Raw genomic sequence first — 22,078 nt, 5'->3', positions numbered from 1 at the left:
AGCTAATTTATAAGTTACGTATATCTTTTACTAATAAAAATATTTGTAAAAAATTAAAAGTTCTAGATGCCTTTTTAATTAACCAAAAAATTGGAGGGCAACTAGGCTTCCTCCCTCGCTCTTTCTTTCTCAAAATCATTCGATCAAAATTATGAGAAAGCCATTTAGCCAAAAAAAAAATATGCAGATTTCGTTTTAATTTTTCCTCTGCGGAGAGCCAAAATCAAAACATGCATTGATTCAAAAACGTTCAGAAATTAAATAAAAAAAGCAATTTTTTTCAACTGAAAGTAAGGAGCGACATTAAAACTTAAAACGAACGGAAATTACTTCGTATATGAAAGGGGCTGCTTCCTCATCAACGCCCCGCTCTTTACGCTAAAGTTTTTTACTGTTTTAAAAAGAAGAGTTGAGAGAAAGAGTCAAGCTTTAGCGTATGGAGCGGGCCGTTGATGAGGAAGCAGCCCTTTTCATGTACGAAGTAATTTCTGTTCGTTTTAAGTTTTAATGTCGCTCTTTACTTTCAGTTGAAAAAACTTGTTTTTTTTATTTAACTCAAACAATGGCCTAGAGAACACTAATCTTTACGGTAAAGTTTTTATATAAATACCTCAGCGTGGCTGAAGACAATTTCTAAAAGAAGAATATTGGATAATTTGACACTCGTTTCATACTATGAAAGAAGCACAGAAAACCAAAAGAGAAAGAAATTTAGTCTGAAACAACAAAGATTTTGATGTTCTATAGTCATGGTTTTATTCATTTAAAAACCTTACCAAGAATTCGTCCTGATTTGACCATATTGTTGCGGAAAGCTAGAAAATTTTTCAAGTATGGAAACGGATAGAATCTCTTCGCCGATTGTTAAATCCGGGTGGATTTCTGGAATGTGTAAATGAATCATTATTAGTAAGACCGAGGATTGTATTTTAATAGAACGGCGAAAACGAACATAGCAATTATTAGCGGATTGTGCGAAAAGAATTCTTCTGACATTTATATAGATGGCACGAAATACAAATGATATTGTTTGAATAGAAAATTGACGAAAATTTGCTTTTCTCTTAAAATGTTTCAAAGAATTTTCAAAGCTCAAACATTTTCTGTCATTAGAAAACAGTGCATTTCAACATCACAACCTAAATTTGGAGGAAGGGCAGGGTAAAATTAATTCACTTTGGATAGGTCTAGGACAAACTTGTTTCATGTTCAGCAGGATTCTTAAAAGATTATTCTGAAAATGTTGACTTTCCATTTTTAGATAGTTTGTTTTGAAACATGTTCAGCATGAAGAAACAAAGGGTTTTGGTGGGACTCTATTTTAGGATTGTTTGCTGTCTGAGAAAGTAGTTGAGATTGGTGACTGAAATGGTAAATCAGCAGTTTGCAACACCTTTTATTTAGAATGAAAGTGAAGACATCACCTGATGTTTTTTGTGCTCTTTCGTAATTTAATAATTGATTTGTGAGGTCAATGTAAGGATGCAGATAATAAGTCTTACAGTTGGTCAGACTTTAAATTTGGAAGATGATAGCCTATATGCAATGAATTTCAGGATTATTTTTCAAATACTGGTCCAAATCTAGCTATATCAATTGTGCCTGCTATTAGTGATCCAACATGAATCTTTACTGAGGGACCTGATTGATGTATCTCTTCATCTTAGACTTGTAACAGTTGGTGAAATTAAACAATTTATTTATGAGTTAGGCTACATAGTAATTCATCTGGTAGCCTAATGATCAAATCATTTTAAAAACACTTAAGTTTATATTCATTATTATGTCTCAAGTTTTATTAGCAAGTGTGTTTGTCAAGGGAAATTTCCAGATTGTTTTAGAGTTGCCTGTGTAACCCCAATTCATAAGGAAAGATGATGGGTCATAATAGGTCCTAGGTCATAAAAATGGCCCAGGAAATTACAGACTGTTAAGTATTTTATCTACATTTTAGAGAAGCATTTTAGTACTATAATGATGATTTTTTGGAGGATCATAAGTTACCAGTAGAGACACGATTTGGTTTCTATAGAAAGAGAACAACAGAAAAGGCAATGACTTATTTGACAACTATTATCAGTGAGGTATTAAATAAAGGTTTTAAATTAGGTGCTGTATTTTTAGATCTGATAAAAGCTTTCAACATTATAGACCATGAACTTCTCCTTAAAAAGTGTGAGGGGAAAAAAAGTGTCAGACTTAAATAGTCTGAGGGGGAAAGCATCAAATTTTTTAAGTAATTGTCACAAGTATCTTCAACTAAATGATTCTTCTTCAGTAGAAAAACTGATTGCAATAGGTGTTCTGCAAGGATCAATTCTTGGTTTTGTATTATTCTTGATATTTATAAATGATTTACCAAATTCTCCAAATAATTTTTGCTACAGAATAAATGAACTAACAGTTAACCCCACTAATGACAGATGACACAAAAGCTAAGACTACCACAGCTAAGACAATGCAGCTGCTTGAGCTGTCAATGTTGGAATCAGTTGATAAAATTGTAACCTGGCTGAGAGTAAATACTTGACTTACCTGACTTAAGTCCCATCTGGCCTTTGTGGCTGTATTGGGGCTTCTTCTCTTCTGAACAAACGAAGAATGTGACAACAGTAGTTTAATCTATTTAGCACTAGACAAAATAGCTGGGGCAGGTTATTGGCTGGGAAGTTGTCGGTCCATCTCTTACAATGTCGCCCTCTGGGGCGCATGCCATGAACCTGTCCTTCAATACTAGGGTAAATAAACTAACGATAAATATAAGCAAGTCTAATTTTATGATTTTCTCACAATTACCAGATTTCTACCCATGGATGAAGGAATTAAATACATCTAATAGAGTTATAAAACGGACTTTTTCTTTTAAATATCTTGGGATTGTAATTGATTAAACTCTATCTTTAAGCAGCATATAACCTTAGCTAGTAAAATTCTGCCAAGAAATCTAGGTATAATGAAGAAACTCCAACATTTTTTTTTTTTTCAAAATCTGTCCTCTGCCATCTTTTATTTTCTCTTGTTTCACACACCTGTATACACACACCTGTGTATACTTTATTGTTCAAGTATTTGACTCTCAACTTTTCCATCTATCCTTAAACCAATAAGACTTCTACACAATCATGCAGGGAAGAGGGATTCCTCCTCATCAGTCTGTTTTGGAATTTTATTCAACCTTGAAAACTTTGAAAAGGAACTTTGAGAATATTGTCAGCTGCAGGCCTCCATGAATTTTATGTATTGTGTTTTATTTTTGGATTGCTGCAGGATATTCAACCATGCTGTTTTAGTGATTTATTATGCATTAGGTCTTTTGTTCATTCACACAATACAAGGGGTAGTGTTGATTTAAGTGTACCTAGAGGCATTTCTTCCCTTTCCATGATTTTCTGTTTGATATAGAGGTACATGGAAATGGAGCAGTTTGACAAGTAATCTAAGGAGTATTGGAGATCCTGTTATATTTCTAAAAGCCATTAAGGAACTGTTTTTTGTAAATTATGAGTTTTGATTCATTCATTTATTTTATTTAATGTGGAGGTTATGATGATACATAGCTCCCAGAAGAAAAGTTAAGTAATGATGTTGTTTTTTTTTTCATATTTATAGTTGAGTGTGGTGGTATTAGTGGTGTCAATGGCCTATTGTTCTTTTAGTTCATGTATTTTGTTTTCTCTATCTCCCCCTCAGACAAGGTTTGCTTTTTTGGGGAGGTAGTAACCTTTTTTTGTTTAGTATATGTTTATTGAATAAATCCCTCTCTCTCATATCAAATAAAAGTAATAATAATTAAAAATTTCTTTCTTTCAGCAAAATGACAGAAAGTGAAAGAAGGCATAAAAAAATATTATCTTGGTCTCAAATAATTTCAGCAATCTCATATTTTAAAATAACTTCTGTGGATTCAAATGTTAATTTGAATATTTAATATTTGATTAAATGTCTAAAGCAGCAGCTCCTTGCAAGGCGACACAATAGAACACAAAGAGAGACACTAGATTGCTAATTTTATGTTCATTTTTATGGTTTTGTTTGCATTTTTGACAATTTATCCCCAGTCCCCCTCTAATTGTTGCATATAGACTTAGGCTATGTATGCTTTAAATTAATGGAATTTAATGATTGAATTGTGAAATTTTAATATATTTTTTAGTTTTAAGTCATAGTTTAAAACTATGGAGTAGGTAATAAGTTACCTCTAGTGTACATTGTGAACTCAAAATAAAATTAATGCCTGACATGATTATTATGTTTGAAAAGAGCATAAAAAACAGTATCTATCAATATGTTCACTTTCTTCCTAGGTAAATTATGGGAAAAATTAATTAGAAACATTTTGAGCTCACATCTCTTAGCTCTTTGGAGCTACAGACTACTACCCCTCCTCCCAAGAAACACAATTGAAAAATCGCTAGCATTGCTCCACAACACTTACAGGATTGTCAGTGCCATTACAGGCATGTTCCTGTATCACCACTCTCTAGATGACTGTCAGTTGGTTCAACAAAGTTGTGTTTGTATGAGTCCAAAATTGATCCAGGCCATTTGCAACACAGTTGTCAAGAAATAATCTTTGTTCTTCCATTATTTCTTTAGCTTGGAAGATTCCACAGATTACAAAATGTTCAAAATACCAATCTGAATTTGAAGAAAAACAATATTTTACTTTCATTCCATGTTTCTAGTCTCTTTTGCACTGGTTGTAGTTTTGAAGATGCAATTCATATCATTTCAGCAGGAACTTCAGCCATATTAAGGGTTGTTCCCTCAAATTTAGGAAAAAAGATTTACAAATCTTGTAAATATCGAACATGTGTAAAAACCCAAGTCAGAAAGTACACAAATAAGATACTTGATAAATGCAGAATGTGTCACATTGAGTCCCATAACTCCAAGAACTGATTTAAAAAACTAATCTTATTGTCAGAATTGATATGGGTCTTGAGAAACAGAGCCCAGGCAACAATTTTGCACCAAAAGCCTTTTTGCTGATGACTCAAAACTAGTAGGTCCAGTCCTAATTTACTTTCCAAGTTGACATTAATATGCTTACATGTCATCTAATTTGGGTCTCACAGCCCTATAACTGTATATTTTCTTAAGGAAGGTAACAGTTTAAATTAAAACATTTTTGCTGTATCAGAGGAACAGGAGCTTGTCATCATTGTTGGTACTAAACTGATGTTCACTTCCAGTACCTAATTTATTGTAAGATCTGTCAAAAATTGCTCACACTTATCAAGAGAACCATGGCCAGCAGATCAAAGGAATTTATTAGCAAGTTTCACAATAAATTGTGTGATTTTTCTGTTCTTTGAAAGATAGTTCCCAGAAGAAAAGTAAAGTAATGATGTTGTTTATTGTTTCTTCATATTTATAGTTGAATGTGGTGGTATTAGTGGTGTCAGTGACCTAGTGTTCTTTTATTTCATGTATTTTGTTTTCTCTATCTTCCCCTCAGACAAGCTTTGCTTTTTTGGGGAGATAGTAACCATTTTTTGTTTAGTGTCTGTTTAATGAATAAATCCCTCTCTCTCATATCAAATAAAAGCAAAAGTAAAAATTAAAATTTCTTTCTTTCAGCAAAACGACAGAAAGGAATCAAAATGACAGAAAGATCAAAGGAATTTATTAGCAAGCTTTACAAAGGTTTAGTCAGACCAAAATAGGAATATTGCAACCTTCCTTTGTCAACAAGGGAGAACAAGCTTCAATGCAAAGGAAAGAATAAAAACTTGTCTACAGTTGTACCAACTTCTCTTAACAAAAAACAAATGAAAATGCTACATTTAACCACTCTTACTTAAAGGAGATGGTAATCACCAACTTTTACAAAACCAAATCAAGCTGCTCCATCTAATTACCATCTAAGATGTAATTACCAAAATAAGAGGTGATTACCATCTAAGATGGTAATCACCAACTTTTACAAAACCAAATCAAGCTGCTCCATCTAAATCCTAACACAAGGACTTGCCACTATAGCTGCAAGTTTTTGGTAGTATTTAGTTCAAGAAAGAAGCAGAGCTAAATTATTTTCAGATAGGATGGTATTATTTTAGAATTCCCTTATAAAATCTGCTACTTTCTAATCTGTCAGTACATTTAAAAAAGATGTGAATATCAATTGATCTAGTAAGCTTAATAATCAAGGACAAATTGCATGTTTATAATAAAAAAAAATCCCTCTTTCTTCAAATAAAAGTGAATTTAATTCTCATTATCTCAATCTAGTCAGAAGGCAATTGCCTCATTCCTTGAAAAAAAAAGACCAACAGTGTTTTTTTGTTTAATTTTGTAACTTTCAGAACTAATATGATACTTATTTCGCAAAAAGCCATTTTTTTTTACAACCTTTGCCCCCTGGGAAAAAAAAATTGTAGTCTAGCCACCTGAAAATTTATGGAGGTGTCCTTGATCAGAGCAGATTAAAGAAAAACATATTTTGTTCTGTTTCAAATATGCATGCACAATCTTTTCCTATTTGTAGGTTATGGAAGATGCTGAACAAGCTAACTTTAGTGTCTATGTCTTGTCAAGGTCTCAATTTCAAGTTTTTTATCATTTGGTTTGAAAAAATACAAAAATAAATAAATTGAGAGTTGAATGTGAAATCATTTTTAGTAGCCAGCTTCAGTCAGTTTATGCTTAAACATCCTTAAGTACATTTGAAAATCAAGTGTACAAATATATAAGCAAATAATATAAATTCTTGATAGTTTTCACCAGATATATTTAGATAAGAAATCACCAAAAAATATATAAGAAATGTAAAGAGCAATTTTTTTTCCAGTAGTTTTTCTTCCAAATAGTCAAATACAGTTACAAACTTGTTCTAGATAATTAGATAACAGATTATATATATATAAAAAGATATAAATATGGATAAAACATTTCAACATTTTTTGGCTTGCTTCCAAATAACTGTTTGTCATTTACAAACTTTTTCCTTTTTTTTTAGTTATTTCTAAGAAGCATGTGCACAATTTTGTATTCTTTCCAAATTTTATTGCTTTTTGTAGTTATGTCTACAGAGAAAGTACACCAACAATATCAAGTCAAACACAAAATTTGACTGAGGCCCTAGGAGCTGTATTTTGGTGGTGGGTCTTATACAACCTGTGGAAGGACCCAGGACATGTTTTTGTAAGTTGTTTTCCCCTATTGAAATTATATATTTACGTGTATATAAAATTGTGTATGTGTTTATGTGCACACATGAAAAGAGGCAGCCTTATCAACATTGGCATTGTTTTTTAGGGGGTGGGGAACTTGAGCAAAAATTAGTATATATCCCATGCCCCTTGAATTTCTGGGTGTAGACAAAGGTAAGTCAGTATCTGGTAGACAAGGATAAGTCGCTTTGTCAGTCAGTATCATGTTGCTATGCATATGTCCGTAGACTAGAGTAAATACCTTATATGCTGAAGGTTTTACAAATAAAAAAAAACAACTCAAAAACGTAATGTAATGATAACGAGGAAACAAGGAGTAACAGTTTCAGGGTAAATAGTCATAGATTTTTAGCTAGCCAGAAGACACTATGTGTGTAATTTTGATACTGCTTCTACTGTTACTATATCTAACGACACTAAGGGTATTAAGCTGAAACGTTTAGGGGGAGTTTCAATGAAACAAAAAAACTATACGCATGCACGTATTACTCACTTTCCTTTAACAAGGAAACCTGAGCTGCTAAAGATGAGTTGGGAGAGGTGGTATCAGACTATATTTACAAGGTTGAAGCCCCAGACAAATGGAGAGAGGCTAGTAGTACATACCATTTTCTTAAGTGTTTAAAAGTAAAACATTTCAAAATAGGGATGATACCTTTTTATTGACAGTGAATAGATATAAAATTATTTAACTGGATATTTCGAACACATATACAGTGTTCGAAATATCCAGTTAAATAATTTTATATCTATTCACTGTCCATAAAAAGGTATCATCCCTATTTTGAACTGTTTTACTTTCGTCATGGAAAGGCAGTGTGGTCTTCGAAGTCATCTACTTAAGCGTTTACAAATTTAGATAAGTTAAACCTCCGTTCAGTTTTCTTAGGTTTTGCCGAATATCTTCTATATTTTTCCTCATGGACAAGCACTCCTTATCTTATTAGAAAGTTCATCCTAAGTGACCATCTTATCTCTGTGGAAAGCATGTGTCCATGCATAGTGCTTGTTTGTTAGGGTTGAGCCTTTGGTTCAACCCTGGCCTTTTGGTCCTTGACCTTTGGTATTGATCTAGTGACTTATTGAAGTACTTTTTGTTTTTTGTATTTGTTCGTTTTTTGTGCTTATTGCAATTGTTCTCTCTTTTTTCTATTTCTCTTTTGTTTATGTTCTTTCTTTTTTTCTTCTTTTTGTATGACAGGATTGCAAATAAGTAATAATAATAATAAAAAGAGACAGGGGAACAATATATAATTCTGAAATAAACGTTATTTTTCTATTATAAATATTTATTACTAAAAATTTAGGCTAATGAATAATACATTCTCTGCCCTTCTCCCACTAAATGTCATCTAATTGAACCACTTATTGTGTTTTGTATTTGGTTGTTCTTGGACTTATTATGATTTTTCTTTCTTTTTTTATTTCTCTTTTGTTTATGCTTCGTCTTTCTATATTTGCATTAGGGATTTTGAAGATTTAATGCTGAAATAGTCTATCCTGACCAAACAAAAAAGAAAATCTTAAAAAAAGGTCTATTTCCAGTAGAAAGCAAAATAGGAACAATCAAACAAGTTAAGTGAATACATTTAATTCAATCCTTTGGTGATTTTGTAAGACCAAGTTACAATTTTTTACAATTGACTCAGTTTCTAATGTTAATTTTTTTAAGTATTTTAAAATACTATTTGGAAATTAAAAAAAATACTACTTTAAAAATATTATTTTATTTATAATAGATTTGTATATGGCCTATTTTAAAATTTATAATTTTATTGTTAAAAATTCAAATATTTTTTTTACTACTTAACAGAATACTAAGTACTTTTTCAATCCTTTTATTTATTTACTTACAGCATGAAAGTGCTATTTTAGCACTATTTCACCTTATGTGGTGAAATAGCACTGTTGCTATTTCATGCAACTGTTGCTATTTCATGCAACAGTAAATGAATATTTTAGCACTGTTGCACATGCTACTTTGAATGTAATGCTTTTTCTCTTTTATGACCAAATTGAAAATATAGATATACAAAATGCAAATATAGGATACATCTCACATAAAAAAATGTCAGAACATTTTTTATGCATGATATTAATCTAAATACACGTGTGCACGTGTATTTTTCATTCAGCGATTTGATCAACTCAGGATACATTTTATTTCTTTAAATTAAAAAAGATTCAAAAATTGACCTAGAAACTAGTAGAAGTACATTTAAACGGACTATGCGCGTGACGCGGCGCCAGCCGAAGTGCGACTGGCTCGATCAACTGGATCCATTGTCTATTCCATCGGTGCCCGTGCTTCTTGAAACCTCCCATTGGCTTGAGGTCGGCTTCTTCTTCCAGTGCGCAAGGGGTTGGCATTTCAAGTACTGTTTGCTGAACGAGTCATCCGGTCAGCACAGTGTATGCCCGAACCATCATAGACGTCTCGCTTTGACAACATCAGAGACAAGTGGTATATCACCACATCTTCTTCTGATGATATCGTTAGAGACGCGGTCAGAGAGACGCAGGCTAAGAATACAGCGAAGACACTTCTGGTGGAAGACATTCAGGTCATTAGCTTCCCCAGCTCTGAGGGGGCACGTTTCACAACCATAAAGAAGCACAGAGAGGACCAAAGCGTTATATATCCGGAGCTTTGTTCGAAGGGAGATTTGATTTTGTAACCAGGGGCACTTCCAAAGCTGGATGAATACTGCCCAGGCTGCGGAGATGCGGCTTTGTATTTCGCTTAGAGCTTCGCTCTTGGGATTTGTTAGGGAGCCTAGATATTTGAAATTCTGGACGTCCTCGATTGGGATGCCATTCAATGTGATTGGAGTTTCATCTAGCCCAGAGGTGCGCATCGATTTTGTTTTCGATTGGCTGATCTTTAGTCCAGTAGCAGGGGATCTAGCAGCAATGTCGTCTATCATGAGCTGTGCTTCTATTATCCACTCAGCCAAGATATCCACATCATCGGTGTAATCAAGGTCCGTTATTGATAGCGCTGGACTGATTGTCACACCTTTGTATTTGTCAAGAGTCTTCATGATCTGGTCGATGACAAAGTTAAATAAAATAGGCGATAGGGCACAATCCTGTCGCACTCCTTCGTCAATTGATATTTCTTTTGAATTTCTCCGTCAGCTCTTATAAATGCCCTCGTTCCCACGTAATAAGCCTTAATTAAACGGAGTATCTTTTCGGGCACTCCATCATCCCTCATTGTATCCCAGATGGTAATTATCTTTACCGAGTCAAAAGCCGTTACAAAGTCGATAAAGACTCGTATTGTTTCCTGCTGATGTATAAGGCGGTGTTCCAGGATCTGTCTCAGGCTAAAAATATGATCGCAGAATCCCATACCAGGTCTGAATCCTGCTTGATTTGGCCTCGTCCGATCATTTCTAATATTTCTGAACCTATTTAATACTATTATTGTGAAAACTTTTGCAGAAATGGGTATCATGGAAATTCCTCTATAATTTTTACAATCGGCTCGATCCCCTTTCTTAAATACAGGAATTATTATAGAGGTCCTCCACTATTCAGGAATGTATTCGTTGATCCAAACATCCGTGAGTAAGTTGTGGAGCTCGTCGATAGCCGCTTCTGGAAGGGCCTTGAGAAGTTCAGCTGGTAATTCGTCAATGCCAGGGCTTTTATTATTTTTTAATAGTTTTATGGCATGAATAATTTCTTCTCTGCTTGGAGGGGCGATATTGCAATCCTCATACACGGATGGTGACTCAGAACTGCTGTGGGATGGAGTGGGTTGGCTATGGTCATTTCCTGGTGGGTGAAGAAGCTCCTGGAAGTGAGCACGCCATCGTTCGATGCGATCTTCTTTGCTCGTGAGAAGCTTGTTGTCCTTACTAAGTAGCGTGGGGCTAGATCTTTGCTTCTTTTTCCCGGTTGATTCTCCTAGGAGCTGGTAGAGTTTCAGTGAATTATTGCGTGCAGCAGCTTTTTCCATTTCACAGGCTACATTAGACCTGTTTGTCTGCCTTAGCAGATTTGTGACATTCTTTGCGGAGTGCTTTAAAAGAAGCAGAGTGTCAATCGATCGTTTGTTTCTTCCTTAAAGAGAGCTCTATTGTCTTCTGAAAAATCCATCTTTTGGGTTTTTGTCCCTTACTCTGAGAATTTCTGTAGCTGCCTCTTTCACTTGATCCAGCGCTTTTCTATATTTAGCGATGGGTCAAAATTTTCTTGCTCGGTCATGGCACTTGTCTCGGTCTCAGAAATTGCTTGATTCTCGGTCATTATCTTGCAACGCCGTAAAACGGTTTGTAAGTTCGAGCATAAAGGTCTCTTTGATTTCAGGGAGTTTGAGTTTCGCTGTGTCTAGGATGCGTCTAGGTGCAGATACTTTTTTGGAGCTGAGTCTGAATCTAACTTTTGATTATGGTAATAAATCATCGGATCCACTTTTTGATCCAGTGTCCGCCCCTCTGTATACTCTCCGAGTCTTCAATCATTGACTTCCTGCAACGAGAAACGAGTAAATAGTCAATTTGGGCGCGGGTTCGACCATCTCGGGATCTCCAAGTCTAAGTATGGCCTAGTTTGTGTTTAAGCCATGTATTAGCCACACTGAGATTATTCAGCATAGCAAACATGAGAAGTCTAATTCCGTTAAGGCACCGGTCGCCCAAACCGTGGTTGCCAATGGCCCATTCAGAATGGTCGCCTGGCCGAGTGGGTTGGTGCGCTGGATTCGGGATCCTGTGTCTGAGAGGACGTGGGTTCGAATCCCGGTGTACCCAATTCTTCAGTTTGGGACGGGGGTCAGTGGCGTGATCCTGTAAGCTTAGCCAGAGTCGACCCAGCTCTAAATGGGTACCTGGAGAAATCTGGGGAAGGTAAACAGGAAGGGTGTGCGAAAGCACAGGTTGGCTGGCCCCCAACCCCCATTGCACTTCCTGGCTGAAGGGCCAAGAAACGGAGATCAGCACCGCCGGTACGGACTGTAAAGTCTAAATGCCGCATCCTTTACCTTACCTTTACCATTCAGAATCGTTTAGTCACGTGCCAATCCTGGCATTTAAGTTACCACCGATCACGAGGATGTCCTTACGAGGAATTTTGTTCAGAGTCAGTTGGAGGTCGGCATAGAATTTGTCTTTCAAGTAGTCAGGGGCGTCACGAATAGGGGCATATACAGATAGTATTGTCAGGTTATTACTCTGACCTTTTAAATGGGCCATCACAATTCTGTCAGACAATGCTTCATAGTCAAGGAATCCCGATGCGATCTTGGGTGTCATGATTATTCCCACTCCTGCGAGGCCGGATCCATCCATTGGGCCAGAATTGAATAGTATGGCCTTTTTACCCCAATGGGCTAATAGGTCAAGTGTCGTTTGTCCGTTTAATCTTGTCTCTGAAACACAGAGTATGTTCAGGTTATATAAATAAAATTCTTCAGCTACGAAGGCTTGCGTTAGTGAACATTTGATGCAGCAGAGGTTCCAGCAGCCGATATTCAGGCCTTGTCTCCTTGATAGTATGGTAGCTAGCTCACTTTTCGACGAGGTCGCCAGCCTCGACACATCGCTTAATGCCGGGAATGCCGTAGACAAATTCGCTCTCATATTTGACATATTCAACATAATTTTGGATGTTTCTTGGGTATGAATAAACGCAGGGGCCCCAGTACTACGGGTCACCCGGAGCACGTTGGCCGTCACTTCGCTTGGCGTGAAGCTAGGTGACGTTTACACCCTCTCACCGCTATGAGGTGTGCTGGCGGGTTTGCTCTACTGCCTAGGGACGGAAGGGGGGAGCATCCTTGCTTGCAACGCCACTACCGCCGTGGCAATTTGAAAGCTTAGCTTCCACCTTTGCTCCCACCTAGAATCAGCAAAGCCTTCAGTGGTGGAAACCCTGCTTATATGGTACCCTGATTGAGTTCCTACTGCATAGATTAGTTTGATTTTTTCTTTCCATCCTTTTTTGGTTTTAAATTCCTTTCTTTTTTTAAGTTGCTGAGGTTTGCATTATTTCTATTTTTGAGCGCTGTATACCTTTTTGTACACAAGGCAAAAGGAGAAACTGAGTTGTAGTGTTGTAGAAACTGAGTTGTAGGAGGAGTAGTGTTGCTCAGGAGGAGTAGTGTTGCTCCACAACACAAATATGGGAAGGAGTTATCAAGGGAAGGAGGGACTCCTGGGAAGGAGTTATCAAGCAACTGTAAATCTATAAACATAGTCATGTAAAAGGTCTAATGCTAATCTGGTTTACCATGACAAAACCAAAGAATAAAATTCGGAAAAATGACAGAAAAGCTGTGGGCACTGAATCAAAAGGGGAAGGGGCTGCTGGCTAGAATTCCGATCTTTTTCAACAGTTTTACTAACAGGAGAAAAATTGCAAGTTCTTAAGCCAAACTGGCCAGACATGACAACAAACAACATAGAGAGATAAAACTCCACAAAAAAAAATCTCAAAACGAGACTGCAGCCAGTAGAGTAAAATTTTCATAATTTTTCCTCTGTTCCTTCGATGTTCTCATTGAAGTAACTCTAATAGCTTCTTTTCCCTACGTGGATTAGTAGTGACAATTGTATTTATTATTACTGGTGGTTTTAATTGTTCTTAATTTAGGGTTTTTTTCTTTTTATCTTGTGCTGAGGACGCCTAGTTTAGATACAGGCGAAATATCCGCGTTATTTTAGCCTTTTCTCTCTATGGGCTGCAGTACAAAAAAGTTAGTGGTTGACTTCTTTAATCCCCATATCTACCAGCGCTTCAGCCTTGATAAAGAAACAAATAATAACATAAATAAAATAACATAAATAGTAGCATAAAGAGTATCAAAGGGCTCTCTGCCAGAAGTCAATGTCTGGTTCACAAGAGAACAAAAAAGCCACAACAACACTAAATCCCATTCTACAAGAATCAACAATGGAAGAGGAGATCTCAATATGCGTTCATTTCTCTTTTTACATACCCCTTACCCCAATCTTGGATACGTAGGTGTTAAATAGCTTTAAGTGCATATTTTGACTGAATCTAATTGAATCTGTATGTTTTGGCTGATGACTTAAACAGATTAAATTTGGAATGAGGGACTAGGACCACCAGAGACCACTGGACTAGGCCCACCAGGGAAGGATCTCTCCGACCTAGGAAAAAATGGGAGACCAGAAAATCAAGATTCAGAATCAGGTAGTAAGGAGGTTGGAGACTTCGAAGTTCTATGCCCAGGCTAAGGGGTTTTTAGTTTTGAAAACTCCCTACCCCAATCTTGGACACGTATGTGTTAGCTAGCTTTAAGTGCATATTTGAACTAAATCCTTTTGAATCTGTATATTTTGGCTCATGACTAAAACAGATTATATTTGGAATGAGGGACTAGGACGACCAGAGGATGGACCACTGGGGAAGGATGTCTCTGACCTAGCAATAGAATGGAAGGCTAGAGAATCTAGATTTGGAACCAGGTAGTAAGGAGGTCGGAGACTTTGAAGTTTTATGCCCAGCCTAAGGGGTTTTTAGTTTTGAAAATTGTTTTAAGTCAAATATACCGTCTGAGATATTAGGGACCCGATTTTGCGCTCTAATGAATTGTCTATCCTTGAAGAACAGAAATGAAGTGTTTCACAGAAAGAGGCTCAGATTTGCCTCAGACGCAAATTATTCCTATCCCAGATATAATCTTGGAATGGGGGATAAAGGAAACGGCACCCTTCAAGAAGTGCCAGCGGTTTTTATAGGGCGAGACCCTGGAATTCATATAGAGTAATTCAAGTTTGTGTTTTTTTGTGATGTTTTTTTTTGGGGGGAGGGGAGAGATATTTTTTTGGAAATTCTTATATTGTCCTGTGTTGTTTGAATATTGCTTTTGTGTGACCTTATTCGGCTTGCAATAAAACTTATTATTATTATTATTATTATTATCAGCAGTGAAAGTAATCTTTTAGTGTTATTCGTATTATTTAGAATTCTTGTAATAAAGATTATTCTTTTTAGATCCTTGGGGAAGGGGGTGCGTCTAGGAAGGTCTTCAAATAATGTCTGCTTGGTAATCATTTACATTATTGTTTTGTTTGTACTTAGATATTAGTGTTTCTTATATTTAACTCTCCTATTTATTTTTAGGGCGAATTTGATATACCAGATCCTGCAAAATGGACAGACGAAGAGTTAGGTGTATCAAATATTGAATAACTTGTATAGTAATGTTGGTAAATATTAAATTTTGTTACTCTAAGTAACTTAAATTGTATTACAAATGTACTACAAAGAAAAGGTGGAATCGTTAGCTTCTTATGTGCAAGTAAAACAATGTATAATTCCATACAATATATATATATATATATATATATATATATATATATATATATATATATATATATATATATATATATATATATATATATGAAAAGAGAAATCACCAATGCAACAGCAAAAACAAAAAAAAGAAGAAGACAGAAGGAGAAAAGGAAGACTGTTTTCCTGTATTAGTGATTAATATAGACCAGCACTTGAATGAGGCCTTAACCCTACTCATCCATACAATCATATAGGTCAAACAGCATAGCCATACACAATCAACCATAAAGAATAATCCATGGACAGGCAGTCATGTCGTCAATAAGTATAAGTCGTTATTTACCAAACAATAAAGACAAATAATTCAGAGGCAACAACCCAACAAAAGGGCTCATCAGGAGAATACACTTGCCTATAGGGTTTCGCCACTTTAAATTCTCTACCCAGTCAAGTGTTGTGCCTACCACAGAATTTCCATGGCATCCCCTTGTCAGGTATCACCCCCGAAATACATGCCTATAAAAAAAAACAGCAAATGTAGAACAACCAAGTAACACCAAAACAAGCTTATCCTGTTAATATATTCCTCTTTTTAGCAACAATAGGTAAACTAAATATGATAAAATTTACCAAATCACAAATATTAACACTTTACAAAAACCTGAATGAACTAAACAATTATAGAATTCATCTTTACCATGTGGCTATTTTTTTAAAAATTCGCTCTATTAGAAACACAATTCAAAATAAATGGCGCTGCATCATCTTTTCGCGAACCTCCGAAATTAGCCGAAAATTTCCTTAAGTATTTCTAGATAATTCTTTTGGTATTTTTTTTAAAGTTCTTTATAATGAAAACTAAATTTTTTAAATTTATTTGCAGAAAAACCTCTTAATATCAATTTTTGGCTTAAGATTTTACATAATATATGTACATATATTTATATACTATATTATATACATATATTTATTTTACATAATATACGTATATTTATAAAATCAATATAATTACTACAAATCCTTGCATAACGAAGTAACTGTGAGAAAAACGCCGAATATGTGATATTTGAGTGTATATTACTTTCAGGGAATGGGAAACTAATCACTTCAAAATCAAAATCATCCGTTTTATTATACATTTTAAAACTTAATTTATTATTATCACAAATATTAATATTTAAATCTAAGAATGATCTTCATGTCCAGCGCCATGACTAGGTTCAAGAGTAAGCTCTGATGGATATATATTTGTAGAAATATCAATGAAAACCTTACAATTTAAGACCAAAATATCATCTAAATATCTTTTATTATTTGACAAAACATGTTTTAAATTATTTGGATTATTCTTATCCATCATATATTTATATTCTAGTTGACTTAAAACAAGTCAGCTATAAATGGGCTGGCATTCCCCCCCATGGGAATTCCCACGATTTGCTTGTACAAATCACCACCAAATCTTATATAAGTATTGTATAAAACAAATTCTAATAACTCAAAAATCATATCCAAGCTATAACATCTCAAGTTAACTGTAGTCTTAAAGTAGTTTGTCCATATAGCTTTTTTATTATAAGTATCTATTTTTAAGAACCTTTTAATAGATAAGAGGAAAGATTTCTTGATAACAGTTTTTAAATTATCTAACACTACATTAAGTGATAAATTAGAATACATTGTCGCAAAATCGAAATTGATTAGACCTCTGGAGAGTCATGAAGATGGCCTGATTGGTGATGGCATGATGGCTTTGGAGAGGAATGATTAGGCCTAGATAAGCATAGAACAATATTACAGTGATACTCAAAGAGCAACTAGTGCAAAGATCCAGCATATGACTATGAATAATCTACAATATCACATTCTATTATCATTATTTATTAGCGGAGGGTAAACCAAGAAGAGACTCAGATCAAACTACAGTTGCTACTGTGAACTAGCTGCAGTCTCTTTAACAATTGACCCACGTTTAGTGAATGAAGGATGACAGATTGCCAAAGTCCTTTCAGTCAATCCATCTAGGGCCAAACGAAAAGTGTGGTGGGAGGAGGTCGTAAGGGAATTTTTAAAGGAAATTGGAGCCTTTTGAGAAGGTTTAAAGAGGCAGTCTTTGACTAGATTGGGATTGAGGAGGAGCGTGTGTAGCTCTTTTGGCCTTAAGCAGCTTGGTGCTGCAGTAAGTCGTTAGTAGTAGTAGTAGTGTCTCTACCGTTTGCTTATATCTAGGGCTTAGTAGTTTTGTTTTTTGATAGAAACAAATGTGGCTCTATCCCACTTTTTAGCACCGGAATGGCTGTTGAGATGGCTTAGACATGTCCTGCGGATGAATGATGACAGATTACCAAAGATCGTCCTTTCTAGCCATCCATTTACGGCCACAAATGTGTCTCTATCCCACTTTTAAGCACTGGAATCGCTGAGAAGAAAGGTTGAGATGGCTAAGACACGTCCTGCGAATGAATGATGACAGATTGCCAAAACTTGTCCTTTCCAGTCACCCATCTACGGCCAAACGAAAAGCAGGTCGTGCCTGAATGTGGTGGGAAGAGGTCGTCAAGAAGGATTTAAGGGAAATGGAACTTCTTGGGAGGGCGTAAAGAGAGAAACTTTGAATAGATTGGGATGAAGGAGCGTACGCAACTGTGTTGGCCTCAGGAGGTTGTATGCTCCAGCGGGTTGTTTACAACAGTATTAGTTTTCTTCTGTGTTTTTATTGCAATTGTAAAAGTAGCATAATACGTTACCTATCTTGAATACTATCATATCTACCAATAATCGGATATCTGATTTTTATTTTGAATTTTTGATTCATTTTCATTGGTTAAGGAGCATTATTGCCTACGTTGTGACTCGGCCAATAAATCAATAATTCAATTTAAGGACATTTAGACATTCTCAAGATCCACCCATGTATTCGGATTTGAAAAGAACTCTGACGATTCTGAAAATATATACATGACTGTTATCTGGATTTTCGCTTTATTTAAAGCATAGAATTCAAAAATCTGAGTTTTGGCAGTGCAATAATATGCAAGATTGGGATGAATTTATCATTCATTTTTAGCGCTATGATAGTCGTTTAAATTTTTAAAAAATTACATAACTGAAAACCAATTAAGTAAACCTTGTAGACATAGATTTACAAAAAAAAATATTCTAAATTAGCTAGAAATATGTCAGTCTAGATTATGTCGATAAGTTCCAATTTGACAATTCACCAAGGGTAGCGGACCTCCACAGATCCAGATAGAGTCTGGCCAAAATTTTAAGAGAGTTGTTTTAATCAAAATGGTTGACATTTCTAAAAATATACCTTTGGAAGGGACTTGATAAATGCAGTCCAGGGGATAAGGCCTGTGAAAATGCATATAGATTTTATGTCACAAAAACGGTTTGACAGAAGGGTGGAGACAGGCTTACACGTATGAATTTTTTTCTGAGAAGGAGAGGGGGAATAAAAAGAAATTTAATAATGCGAATAAAAAGTGCCCATAAAACTCGGGAAAATTTAGGATTGGGAGGGGGTGTCCCTCAGTGGATTTACTATACTACACCTTGTTAACATTGAAGCAATATAAGGATTTCTAATGTGATAAAAGGGTCCAAAAGGAGTTTGTTTGGCAAGGTCATGACCAGGATTCTTTACGAGAGGCACTACAAAAAAAAAATTAAAAACATATCAAAAATTTTTTTATATTAATATCCGTTATATTTTCAAGAGTCAGGCAATTTTCTTTTTAGGGGGAGGGGGTGATTCAAACCCTTTACCATCACCCTCCCGGATACGCCCTTGATCTTTGGTCTGTGCCCTCCAGTTCCCTGCCCCTATGTCTGTATATATTGCCATTTTTTGGCTCTTGGTGATCGGATTTTCAATCTGTAAATTAAATTAGGCGGTATATATCTTTTCTTTCAGGTTGTGAGGATGGGGCATATTGGCTAGGAGTAGTAGTTACAATGAATAAGGCAGCTTCTAAATATTATCTATTAATCAATCTTTCATTTCAGCAAGAGCCCTATACACAAATTTAACACACAAATAAATATATAAATGCATAAACAACCAAATTATAAAGTAGGCTATTGGAATACAAAAGTGAATCTTTAATTTCAGTAAGTTCCACATAGACACGTGATATTCAAAAACAAATGTATAAACACAAACATACTGTAGGTTGGGGAAATTTTAATAATAAATTTCTAGTTTAACTATACCCAAATAAATTGAGCTTTAAAGTAAAGAATATCTCTCTAGTGGGGTTTCTATTTAGGGGTCGCTTTTAGCAACTGACCTAAATCTTTTCTTTCAGTTTACCAACCAGCAGGGATATCAACACACAGGGATACCCTCCCACCGTCACATCTCATTAACATCACTGAATTGAAGAGCTCTTAAGGTAATGTTCAAAGAGTATGGGTAACTTATTAAGTGTGGAAACTGGTGCTAGGTGTGGAAACTGGTGCTAGGTGTGGAAACTGGTGGTAGTACCGGCAGAAAAACCGTCAACGTCATTTAGCGTTTCCCGACACTTGGCACTTTTTTAAGTTTTTTATCAGGGACTGATATCAGACACTTATTACTACCCTAATTTTACCAATTAGACAAATTTGATTAATTATTCTTATTACGGTGCAAAATTTCAAGCGTCCCCAAACGCTAGATGGCGATGACGATATTTTTCTGTCAACATTAGCACCAGTTCCTACTCTCGCAAGCTACCCACACTCTTTGGTAATGCTCTTACAAAAGAGTTCTTATCATTATATCATAATGGTAGGATATTGGTGATTTTAAATCTAATGGTATTGTAGAAGTAACTGGTTGAGACAGCAGTGGCTCAAATGAATTATGCATAAAAGCAGCGATAGATGGTGTTGCTGCTTAGGCTTGATAGGTACAGGGAAGTAAAAAAGTAGTTAGGCTGCAACAATTTTACAGAGACAACATTCTAGTTATAACTAATATGGTATTTAGTCATAACTACTACTACAACTAATCAATCACCGCAGCACCAAGCCGACTAAGGCCACACAGCTACGCACGCTCCTCCTCCAACCCAACCTATTCAAGGCCTCCCTCTTTACACCCTCCCAGGAAGTTCCCATTTCTTCAAATCTTTATTTATGACATCCTCCCAACCCAGGTGAGGACGACCTGCTCTCTGTTTAGCCACAGACGGTTGGCCAAAAAAGACAATCTGTCATCCTTCATTCGCAGAACGTGGCCTAGCCATCTCAATCTTTCTTTCATTATAGCCCTAAAAGGCAGGATTGAACCACATTACGGTCAGTCAGCCGGGTACCCAGAACAATTCGAAGGCAATTTCTCTGGAAAACATCTAGTAAATCTTCATCCGCTTTTCGGAGCGCCCATGCTCCATAAACTAGCATCCCTCCTAGGATTACAGTTAAACTGATTAATTACGCAAATTTGAATCGAAGACCGGCAAAATAGATACAAAACATTAGGGTATATACAGGGGCGTTCAAAGGTGGGAGGAGCCGAGGTATCTGGATTTTTTTTATTTATGCTTGAGTTGGGAAGGGGGGAGGGTGCAATTAAATTTGCCGCGGGCGCCATCAACTCTAGGAACAATACTGGATACATAGGAGCACCGTTATTGGTTTCAAAGTGAATAGCACCATTAGGTGCAATCCAGAGTTAGTTTAAAGCTAATATCAAAGAGTATGGATAGCCTACTAGTGTCGACAAAAACAATATCAACGTCATCTAGCATTTGGCACCAATTGGCATTTTTCATTTTGTTTTTTCGTCTGGATCTGACCCTTGTTACTGCCCTAAATTTACCAATTATACTAACTGAATTAATTAATTAATTTCATCTTATTATTACACTAGAAAATATAAACTATCGCCAAACGCTAGATGGCGTTGGTAGTTTGTTTTTCTTGTCAACACCAGTGCTGTTCCCGCTCTTACTAGTTACTCATTGGCTGAAATTTAGGAAGAAAATCAATGGAATGATTTTAGAAAAATAGTTTGTGAACAATTAAAAGATTTTCTAGTGAGTTAGAGAAGCAGCTAAGAATACTAGTTTTTTTTGTTTTGCTTCTTTTTTACTGTAGAAATAATTTATTCACAAAAAAATCAACAAAAGAAAGCATGAAGCCCAGAAACCTGGACTTGTGTTACCACTAAAAAAAAAGACATTAATTTACATCAGTGCATTCGGGTTCCCATTTCACAACAAAGCAAAAAAAATATATGTAAAACATGTAGAACTACTTGAGAGGGGAAAAAATCTCATAAACCCGCAGGCAATGATATCTCAACTACTCACGGAAGCCAGACTTTTCAACAGTATCCCTAATAGAAGATGGCATCTGAGACCACAGCACTGGAAGAATATGACAAGCAGAGAAAGCTGACCTTGCAAATACTCTAATCGGCCTTCTATACATACTAACCTGTCTCGTTTGATGCCCATGGACATTAGCAGCTGTCTCAAACATAATATGACGAAGACACATTGGAGGAATATTATTATAGTCGTACATTAGTTGAATCTTATAAATTAAGCACAGCCCTGAAAATGGTAGAACATGGATTCGCAGATAAATATGTCTAACTGAGGCAAGTCTATTAATTCCATAAATAGCACACA

General features: G+C 35.7%; 1 protein-coding gene across 1 annotated transcript; it reads left to right on the top strand.

The window, feature by feature from the left end:
* Positions 1-1,006: 1,006 nt before the first annotated feature.
* Positions 1,007-15,425, top strand: LOC136040258 (NADH dehydrogenase [ubiquinone] 1 beta subcomplex subunit 2, mitochondrial-like). The gene is made up of 3 exons (XM_065724478.1): positions 1,007-1,161; positions 7,023-7,146; positions 15,276-15,425. The coding sequence occupies exons 1-3, from the start codon at positions 1,070-1,072 to the stop codon at positions 15,342-15,344; spliced, it is 285 nt and encodes a 94-aa protein (XP_065580550.1). The 5' UTR covers positions 1,007-1,069; the 3' UTR covers positions 15,345-15,425.
* Positions 15,426-22,078: the final 6,653 nt, after the last annotated feature.

Source organism: Artemia franciscana, chromosome 20, assembly GCF_032884065.1.
Source record: "Artemia franciscana chromosome 20, ASM3288406v1, whole genome shotgun sequence".
NCBI classification, from domain to species: Eukaryota; Metazoa; Arthropoda; class Branchiopoda; order Anostraca; family Artemiidae; genus Artemia; species Artemia franciscana.
Note: the sequence above shows the minus strand (reverse complement) of the source record. Positions and strands in the feature narration are given on the sequence as shown.